A 10909-nucleotide genomic window follows, 5' to 3' on the forward strand; every position below is an offset into this window, starting at 1 on the left:
TATACAGCAGTCAGTTTTGTTGTAGTTATCCCAACTTAAAAGCATGCTTTTTTGTGTAAACCTGTTTATGTAACTAAATTAAGCTAACTTAAAAATGTAAGGCAACCAGCTGCACATCCTTTTTGAGTTTACTGAACTTCTGGGCACCCAAGTTGCATTAACTGCAAATCTTGAGTTTAAATAAAAGTTAGCTCAACAAGACATATACAGTCCAGTGTACCTGTAATTATAATTTTACTGAACAAACAACTTCAAGTTGGCTAAACTTAAGAATTTAAGTAAAGTTAACCTATGTATGTTAGTACATCACAATAGTAATTTTGAGTTTTTTCAACTTGACATAACAGTTTGAGTAAACAAGCAATCTAACTCACAAATTTAAGTTGTTTAAACTTTACAACCCCAGACGTTGAAGAAACTCAAAAAGGCTGTGCAGCTGGTTGCCTTACATTTTTAAGTTTTCTCAACTTCAGAATTTTTACAGTGTACGCGGACCCTCCGCAGCCCCACAAGAGCTGTGATTGGTCCGCCGAAGTACATCATTTCCGGCATTTCGTTGCAACCGGCATCACAACCTGTTGTTGTGCTGGCCGGCAGCGCCGTTTTTAAAACAACTGTTGTGTCTCGACTCGTCGGTTGTGTTTGAAAACTTTGGAGAGTGCTGGATATCGCGGAAGAACGCCTGGCCGAGGAGGTGCGCAAGTACCCGCACCTATACGACTCGTCCTCTCGCCATTACAAAGACGTACAGAAGAGCAGCGACCATACGTCACAGGGTCTACGTTGGTGGGCGGAGGATTGCTCAGTGTGTTTCGCAGTATGTTGGACACACACGCGCTGCGTAGGAAATGCGTGCTTCGCACAACCTCCGTACGCTCTTCCTACGCGGAAGCATAATTCAGCCTTTACACAGCAAACGATGCTGTAGCTGCAGTGTGTTGGCCACAGTGGGCTGGAGCTTCACTTTAACTCGACTTTCCACCGGACTGTTTGGTCCTGCTCTTGTCATGTAGGCTAAATGCCTGTGGTGATTTTTCAAGTGCCGGTCTAAGTTGGTTGTGTTGCCGCTGGATGTTGCAGCTTTTGCTCGACAGGCTTTGCACAGAACCTGTTTCTGGAGCACGTCTGCAGTCTCAAACCTGAAACACTCCCATATGACCGACGTCCTGCTTTTTTGGGATTAAATCCCCTAACTCTGCTTCTGATTCAGCTGAAGCCATTTCAGAACACGTTTTTTAGGGACACCAGCTTGTTACTGAGTGTGTGTGCTGTCACCTGGACAATGGCCGCTTCTGATTGGTCAGCTTGACAGGGCATGACGTGGGACGGTAGGGAGACGGCATGTAGGGTAAAGCGGGGTAAGATGCCCCCCTTAAGAACAATGCCTATTATGCCGTCTTACCTCGGGAGGGCGTCTTACCCCGCTCTACCCTATATGTAGTTTGACACAACAGATCCTGGTTCAGTCGGGAGCGCTACAAAAAAAAGAAAAAAAAAAAAAAACGCAGCTTTTGCAATCACATGATCGCACTGTCTGGAATCACAATTTCGATCAGAAAATGATTAATCGTTCAGCCCTATATGGAACCAAACCTGTTAGAACAGAAGCCTTTATTGTCATTGTGTAATACAGTGAAATTGCAGGTGCCCTTCACAGTGCCATATCCAAACCCTGAGCTATACAAATGAATGAACAACATGAAGAGACAAATGAAAATAATCCAGAAGAATTAAACGTGGAAATACATGGAACTACTTTCTTTGTCGTACATTTCTCTGTGTGTGTAATTAATCCAGACCTATTTGATGTTATTAGAGGAGAAGTTCGAAAGAGCTTTTATTGTGGAAGCTGCCGCCTCACTGGCCCTAATGTGGGTCCTCAGGTCCACTCTCTGCTGTCCCTCGGCTCCAGGCCTCACCAGTTTGGTTCAGTGCCTCCTTAACAGGGCTGCTCCTCTGGACTCCCACGTTAAACATCCAAATCACAAACCACTGCAGCCTTCACTTGGCTGATTTATTCTCACTTTAAACAAAATGAACAAAACATTTCCAAGTCTAACATGAGGTCAAAGACGGCGCCGACGTCCCGTTCTCCACACGTTTCCTACACATTAATCACAAGACATCCAAAATAACTGCTCAGAGGATTCATTTGACATCAGGTCATGTGTCAAAAGAAAAGATTTAACCTTGATCAACCTTGATAAATTAGAGAACTGTGAGATAACAATATGTTGTAGGATTAATGTACATATTCTGACATAATGGACATAGTTTTGTTTACAAATTTTAAGGCACATATTTTCCTATTTCTTATAATTGAATTCTTCTCTTAAGAAGTTGAGCAACTGCAGCTGACCCAGTTTCCCCTTGGGGATCAATAAAGTATTTCTGATTTTGATTATAATGTTCCTGAGTTTTTTCTGCTTGTAAATAGTCAATAGGTTTATGAAAATCCTTTGCAGTGATCTGTCATGTCAGCAGCTGTCTCTGATCAGCAGTGTGAAGACGTGACTCTCACTCCTCAGATCTGACACAGAGACACCGAGGAAGCAGACCAAACCCTAAACCCCAGGTACAGAGGCTCAGTGAAGGTGCTGCTGAAGGTGTGGAGGTGGATCAGTGTGTCAGAGGAGACGCTGTAGAAGGACAGAGAGCCAGCAGGCCAGTCCAGATACACTGCCACTCTGTTAGAGGAGGAGGAGGGGGCAGGGATGGATGTTGTTCTGTCATTGTGGCAGGCAGAGAAACCACCATCAGAGCAGAAAAGACTCCAGGAGTTTTTATTACATCCAAGACCACAGGCATCACTGTCTCCTCTCCTGCTGATTCCTCTGTAAGTCAGTGCTATATCAACCCATCCTTCCCTCTCGACCTCCCAGTAGCAGCGACCAGTCAGACCATCACTACACAGGATCTGTTCCCAGTTGTCAAACCTCTCTGGGTGATCAGGATATGGCTGCTCCTGTCTCACTCTTGTCACCTTCCTGTTGTCCTCAGACAGGACGAGGTGTCTGTTTGCTGTGTTTTTGTCCAGTTTGAGTTCACAGGAATCTGATGGAGAGAACAAGACACAACAGACCTGCTGTGGTTATTATCTGCTGATTGATTAACAGTTTGATTATTGATTTGTTAACTCTTTGATGATGACACATGGTGTCAGCCGTTCTCTTCATTCACAGCAGGATCTGAATGAATGGACGTCACAAACTGCTGTGGAGATTCACTTCACATCTGGAGGAGCCATTTACACACAAACTAAACTACATTTACACTTCATGTACTGCTTCATAGAGATTTGAAGATTTCCCTATTAGTATTATTTTCAAATTATATTCACTTGATGTAAGCATGCAGCTGAGAAGGTTTTGTGTTGATGAATCAAACTAAATCCACACTTACACTTCCTCACACCTGGTTTCAACCTCTGCTCTCCACCATGGTCCACCCTGGAGGAAGAAACAGAGTCAGAGCAGCAGATTCTCTTTGAGGATGGAAACATGGGCAGTAAATAACCTTCCCTATGAAGGACTTAGCAGACCACGTCACTCATATCCACCATTCAACATGAAACAATATTCCTCAGGCCTCTAGAAGACATTGTGTGTGTCTCTCCATACCTGAGAGCCTCAAGTCTCCAGGTTGGATCCTCCAGTCCAGCAGAGAGCAGCTTCACTCCTGAGTCTCCTGGATGATTGTAGCTCAGGTCCAGCTCTCTCAGATGGGAGGGGTTGGAGCTCAGAGCGGAGGCCAGAGAAGCACAGCCTTCCTGTGTGAGCAGACAGGCTGACAGCCTGCACACCATCACAAACACAATCAGTCCACCACATCATCTGCTTTGTGTTCTCACAGAAACCTACACAGCTTAGGAATGTGCTCAGTGACATGAAGCTGCATGGAAATCAGGACTGAACTGGTCATGTGTTGAGCAGGTTGAGGAATCCTGACCTGAGAGTCTCCAGTCTGCAGTGTGGACTCTCCAGTCCAGCAGAGAGACGCTTCACTCCTGAATCCTGCAGATCGTTGTGACTCAGGTCCAGCTCTCTCAGACTAGAGGACTGGGAGCTGAGAACTGAGACCAGAGCTGCACAGCTTCTCTCTGACAGATTACACACACTCAGCCTGAGGAAAGATATAGGGACATAGAAATGTTACTCTAGCATCTAATGTGATTCATATATGAGATCTGACAGTCAGTGTTTAAATATTCTGTATGTAAAGTTGGGTGAGAAGACGACAGATTTACAAAAGTTCAGTCATCAGTGATTTCCACTTGGAATGAAAAGTAAAAAGTCCTATAAATCCTGATATTAAACTCACAAGGTCACCCTTTAAATATTCAACAACACTGACCTGAGAGCCTCCAGTCTGCAGTGTGGACTCTCCAGTCCAGCAGAGAGATGCTTCACTCCTGAATCCTGCAGATCGTTGTTACTCAGGTCCAGCTCTCTCAGACTAGAGGACTGGGAGCTGAGAACTGAGGCCAGAGCTGCACAGCTTCTCTCTGACAGATTACAGCCACTGAGCCTGAGGAAAGATATAGGGACACAGAAATGTTACTCTAGCATCTAATGTGATTCATATATGAGACCTGACAGTCAGGGCTCTAGTTTCGCAGACCTGGTGAGGCGCGGGCGCAGCGCAGCTGCGCTGCGCCAACTGGGTGTGGCCAAGTGGATTTTGCAAGTTTGGCACGCCGTGCGCCTTGGCGCAACTACTGCGCCGTTCCTCCTACCGGCGCAAGGGAGGAGAGAAGCCGTGGTGTGGGTTTGACACAGCCGATTCACTTTAAACAAATCAAATGAGCCCCTGTCCTCGCCTTTAAAATGCGCTGCGCGAAGGCGTAGTGGTAGTCTACACATTTGACATGGACGAAGAGAACAGCCACATCACACACTCAGAACAGTGAGGCCAGTATTGGCTGCTGCAATGTTGCTGGAGCTACCTGCCATCCGTCTGTCCACCCATCCATCTAACCACCCATCCATCCATCCATGCATCTATCCTTAAATTCGTCTTCCTGAGTCCCCTGTCTTTCCATTACCTACCTGCCTCGCATCTCTCTTTTTCCAGCTCTGTCACCGTCTGTTAAAGTTATTGATTTTTTTATAGACGCTTCACTCCTGAATCCTGCAGATCGTTGTGACTCAGGTCCAGCTCTCTCAGACTAGAGGACTGGGAGCTGAGAACTGAGGCCAGAGCTGCACAGCTTCTCTCTGCCAGATTACAGCCACTCAGCCTGAGGAGGAATCAAAGATTAAAACAAATTTAAATCTGTTTCTCTAGTATAGAAAACATCATGTTATGTATTTAGTATGTCCAGTTTTCTGTGAACCTACACAGATTTCCTGGAGGCTTTGACCACTGGCAGCAGCCTCAGAAGAGCCTCCTCTGAAGCAGAGTATTTCTTCAGGTCAAACACCTCCAGATCTTCTTCTGATGACAGTAAGATGAAGACCAGAGCTGACCACTGAGCAGGAGAGAGTTGGACTGTGGAGAGACGTCCTGATCTCAGGTACTGTTGGATCTCCTCCACTAGAGAATGGTCATTCAGCTCATTCAGACAGTGGAACAGGTTGATGCTTCTCTCTGGAGAGGGACTGTCCCTGATCTTCTTACGAGCAAATATAAATTTAACTGTGAAGCCCCCATTTTTAATGAATGTTTTTACCTCAAAGGATAATCCTCGCCATATTCATATAAATAGCCTCCATGTTTGTTTTGCAACTTTCGTCTCCATCACTTACTGATGCAACAACACACTAGAGATTAAAACAAAATCCGGTTCATGAAAGCTTTTACATTTGCTGTTCTAAACGCCCAGCGTCTGGCAAGGAACTGATGCCTTTTACATTTTCGATTTGTGTGGAATAAGGGTTTCCGTTAAAAAAATTGGCACCGGACAACATGACCGGCAGGTTTTCAATTTACCGGGCAAATGTTTGAAATTCCGCTAAAATATTATCTGAATTTATTGAGCTTAAAATTATATGCAGGCTACATAAGAATGATATCAAGGCATGTCAATTTATAGCGTAATCTTTTTATTAAAAAGCAGGCTGTATCAAATAAAATTAGTGCCGTCAATTGACTCACGTGCGTAACTTCTAAAATAAATAAATAAATATTGCACAAGCCTGTACTCTTTTAACATGAACATTGCAAACAATTGCAACTACAATTTGCAAACAAAAAAACGGGCTCATATCATTTTAATAAAGCGGCGTGCTTCCAACTTGAAATCAAATAGATGCAATAAAAACTTAATTCAGCAGCTGAATTAAAATCGAAAGTCTCAGGTGTCTCTCTGCAACTTGCAATGCACATCAGTCTTGTGACCTTGTTCTCCCCCAGGCGACTTCGCTGCGCTGTTTTGATCCGGTTCTGCAGGGAAAAAAAACCCTCTCTCTCTCCCTCTGGTACACCGGAGACAGGGATCATGCAGTCTATTTTTTTTTTTTTTAATTATAAATAAAATTACGTGGAAATTGACTGTTTTAATAAAATTCAAATTGTGAATATTTTCACCGGACATTTAAAATTACCGGACTTTGGCAGATTTTACCAGTCATAGTCCGGTTATTACCTGATAACGAAAACCCAGAGTGGAATATTTATATAAATGGAAGAAGAACTGTGTAGTTAACACGAGCAGCGCCAGACACCATGACTGGAAAAAAGACATCACCGTACTGGACAAATTGTTTGACTGACAGGTGATCAGGTTGGGTTTCCGTTACGCTGCCAAACGATGCCAATCTCCTTTGATCTGACATCAGCTGTGACGGGACAGTCGATATGGAGATACGTTTATGTGCTGATTGAGATAGTAGCATTGAATAGTGGTTTTTGTGGGTATTTATTGCATTGTTAATGTGTCTACAATCTGTGAGGTTGTGGTGACATGTGCGCACTGCCCGCCTGTGAGCCAAACTTCCACTGCGCCGGCCCCGCTGCGCCTTGCGCCAAAAGTAGACGTGGTTTTAGGAGGCGAGCTTTTGGCGCACCTCGGCGAAGCCTTTTGGCACGAAACTGTCACTGCGCCAAGCTGAACCTGTCGACACCTCCCCCTGCTGCGCCGCCACTCCCATCTCGGCGCACATCCGTCTGCGAAACTTGGAAACCGTTCGCCTCGCGTGTTGCGCTGGTCGCAACTAGCTCTGCACGGGGTGCGCCTCACTGCGCCACCCTGCGCTGCGCCGGGAAACTAGAGCCCTCAGTGTTTAAATATTCTGTATGTAAAGTTGGGTGAGAAGACGACAGATTTACAAAAGTTCAGTCATCAGTGATTTCCAGTTGGAATGAAAAGTAAAAAGTCCTATAAATCCTGATATTAAACTCACAAGGTCACCCTTTAAATATTCAACAACACTGACCTGAGAGCCTCCAGTCTGCAGTGTGGACTCTCCAGTCCAGCAGAGAGACACTTCACTCCTGAATCCTGCAGATCGTTGTGACTCAGGTCCAGCTCTCTCAGACTAGAGGACTGGGAGCTGAGAGCTGAGGCCAGAGCTGCACAGCTTCTCTCTGACAGATTACAGCCACTCAGCCTGAGGAGGAATCAAAGATGAAAACAAATTTAAATCTGTTTCTCTAGTATAGAAAACGTCATGTTATGTGTTTAGTATGTCCAGTTTTCTATGGACCTACACAGATTTCCTGGAGGCTTTGACCACGGGCAGCAGCCTCAGAAGAGCCTCCTCTGAAGCAAAGTATTTCTTCAGGTCAAACACCTCCAGATCTTCTTCTGATGACAGTAAGATGAAGACCAGAGCTGACCACTGAGCAGGGGACAGTTCCTCTGTGGAGAGACGTCCTGAACTCAGGTACTGTTGGATCTCCTCCACTAGAGAATGGTCATTCAGCTCATTCAGACAGTGGAACAGGTTGATGCTTCTCTCTGGAGAGGGACTGTCCCTGATCTTCTCCTTGATGAACTCAACTGTTTCCTGATTGGTCTGTGAGCCACTTCCTGTCTGTGTCATCAGGCCTTGTAGGAGAGTCTGATTGGTCGGCAGCGAAAGACCCAGGAGGAAGCGCAGAAACAAGTCCAGGTGTCCATTTGGACTCTGTAAGGCCTTGTCCACAGCACTCTGGAGGAGGAGTTTCAGTTCAGGTTTCTTGTTGAACCGTGCAGACCACATGGAGGCGGATTGTTGGAACAGCAGATTGACTCCAGAGTTGTTGAATGTCAGAAAGACATAAAGAGCAGCCAGAAACTCCTGAAGGCTCAGATGGATGAAGCAGAAAACCTTGTCCTGGTACAGCCCACGCTCCTCTTTAAAGATCTGTGTGAACACTCCTGAGTACACTGAGGCTGCTCTGATATCAATGCCACACTCTGCCAGGTCTGCTTCATAGAAGATCAGGTTGCCTTTCTCCAGCTCCTCAAAAGCCAGTTTTCCCAGAGACAGGATCATCTCCCTGGTCTCTGGAGTCCAGACTGGATCTGTCTCAGCTCTCCCATGAAACTTGATGTTCTGCACTTTGGACTGAACCAGCAGGAAGTGGATGTACATCTCAGTCAGGGTCTTGGGCAGGTCCCCTCCCTCACTGGTCTTCAACACGTCTTCCAGAACTGTAGCAGTGATCCAGCAGAAGACTGGGATGTGGCACATGATGTGGAGGCTTCGTGACGTCTTGATGTGGGAGATGATTCTGCTGGCCTGCTCTTCATCTCTGAATCTCTTCCTGAAGTATTCCTCCTTCTGTGGGTCAGTGAAGCCTCTCACCTCCGTCACCATGCCAACGCACTCAGGAGGGATCTGATTGGCCGCTGCGGGTCGTGTGGTTATCCAGAGGCGAGCAGAGGGAAGCAGGTTCCCCTTGATGAGGTTTGTCAGCAGAACGTCCACTGAGGTGGACTCTGTAACATCAGTCAGGATCTGGTTGTTGTTGAAGTCCAGAGGAAGTCGACACTCATCCAGACCGTCAAAGATCAACACAACCTGGAACTGCTCAAACCTGCTGATTCCTGCTTCTTTGGTCTCAGTGAAGAAGTGATGAACAAGTTCCACCAAGCTCAACTTTTTCCCTCTCAGCAGATTCAGCTCTCTGAAAGTGAATGGAAATGTGAAGTGGACATGCTGGTTGGCTTTGTGTTCAGCCCAGTCCAGAGTGAACTTCTGTGTTAAGACTGTTTTCCCAATGCCAGCCACTCCCTTTGTCATCACTGCTCTGATTGGTCGATCTCTTCCAGGTAAAGGTTTAAAGATGTCCTGACATCTGATTGGTGTTTCTGGTGTGTTTGGTTTCCTGGATGCTGTTTCAATCCATCTGACCTCATGTTCCTCACTGAGCTCTCCACTCCCTCCCTCTGTGATGTACAGCTCTGTGTAGATCTGATTCAGAAGTGTTGGGTTTCCTGCTTTAGCAATCCCCTCAAACACACACTCACACTTCTTCTTCAGCTTAGATCTGAGTTCACGTTGGCACGCTGCAGCGGCAGTTTCTGAATGAACAAACAACAAAAACATCAGTAAGTGAATGTCACATTAATGAGAGAAATGTGAATATTTGCTGGTAAATGTATCTGAGTTGTGGCTGCATGGCATCCATTTAGCTCATAGCTGCTGGTGGAAAAACCAGTCCTGACTGTCTGCAGCCAAATGTGAAAGGCAACATTTTCCATGTCAACTTTGTGTTCAGCTTTTTACACAAATATGAACAAATCAACACTTTAACCAGGTTCTCCATGAGGATTGTACTCATTTCCCAATCCCAATCTGGGATTGCTGAGCTCTTGTTTTAGAAATGTCTGTATTTCCAGCAGAGGTTACAAATGCAAACATTCAGTTTTCCCATCTTTCCTCCTTTCCATCCTGTTAAAGGAGTTAAAGTCTCTTACTGCTCCTCACACGCTCAGCCAGCTCCTCCTGCTTCATTCTCCTCAGGAGGTGCAGTGTGATCTGCAGAAAAGCCTCCCTGCTGCTCCTCCTCTGCTCTTCCTCCTCACCGTCCAACACCTCCTCATCCTCCCTCTGCCTCTCTGAGCATTCTGGGTAATCTGGACTCAGAGACCTCTGCAGGTTTTTCAGCTCCTTCTTCACAAAGGTGTTGATGTTCTCCTCCAGCAGCTGCAACAGAAAAATCAAAGAATTCAAGTTCCATTTTGAAATTTGCACCCAAAACACAAAATCAGATCCAGGTTGAAGAGCCTGAAAGTCCAAAGTGCAGCATGGAGACGATTATGAGCTGAGCTGCTGCTCAGTTTGGATGCTGTTGTTCATTATACAACCATGTAGGGCCCTATAAATTCCATTTGATTTTTTCCCAAATTCTGTTTTTTACCTTTTACTCTTATTTAACTACAAAAAAGAGTGTGTATTTAATGTTAATGACTGAAATTTTAATGACTAAAATGCACACAAATGAAATAGAAATTACCTTAAATTTGCATGCACACATTGAACTTAAAAGATTGTTAAACGAGTGTTGACCAATAGTTCAAAAAGGTAGATTGCCCTGCACAGCTCAGAACTTCACATTGGTGCTGGTGGTGTCAGGAAGGAAGTCCATAGTAGAAAGAAGGGTTCCACCGCACACAATGTGCTCACTTTAATCTCATTTTAATCAGGCATGCCTGATGAAGCCCATGTGGCGAAACGCGTTGCAACTTTTAACAAATAAATGAGTGTTGACCACTGTGCGTACAGGCTATTCACATTAACTTACAAATGATGATGTGTAGGACCCTGCAGTCTCATGCATCAGTGTCTCATCCTCAGCGACAGAGTACTTTTTACCACGGATCTTTTGTAGCACAGAGGAGATATGTTGCTCAAATACTCGGTATGTAGTGTTAGTGAATGTTTATGAGTTGTAGAACATAATAAATTATCTTGCAGGAGTAGATGTTTACCAGTAAGCTTGACTGCAATAATTTAACAATATGTTAAATTATTATTTG

General features: G+C 45.1%; 1 protein-coding gene across 1 annotated transcript; it reads right to left on the minus strand.

The window, feature by feature from the left end:
• Nucleotides 1–1558: 1558 nt before the first annotated feature.
• LOC115361024 (NACHT, LRR and PYD domains-containing protein 12-like) lies at nucleotides 1559–8700 on the minus strand (the record flags this gene model as incomplete). The annotated part of the gene is given in 10 exon segments (XM_030054261.1): nucleotides 1559–3054; nucleotides 3403–3449; nucleotides 3621–3794; nucleotides 3949–4122; nucleotides 4354–4527; nucleotides 4592–4620; nucleotides 5122–5239; nucleotides 7377–7550; nucleotides 7651–8675; nucleotides 8677–8700. Coding segments are annotated over 10 exon segments (2469 nt in total), but the record flags the coding sequence as incomplete, so codon positions are not given.
• Between the last annotated feature and the right edge of the window lie 2209 nt (nucleotides 8701–10909).

Source organism: Myripristis murdjan, chromosome 6 (genome assembly GCF_902150065.1).
Source record: "Myripristis murdjan chromosome 6, fMyrMur1.1, whole genome shotgun sequence".
Classification (NCBI taxonomy): domain Eukaryota; kingdom Metazoa; phylum Chordata; class Actinopteri; order Holocentriformes; family Holocentridae; genus Myripristis; species Myripristis murdjan.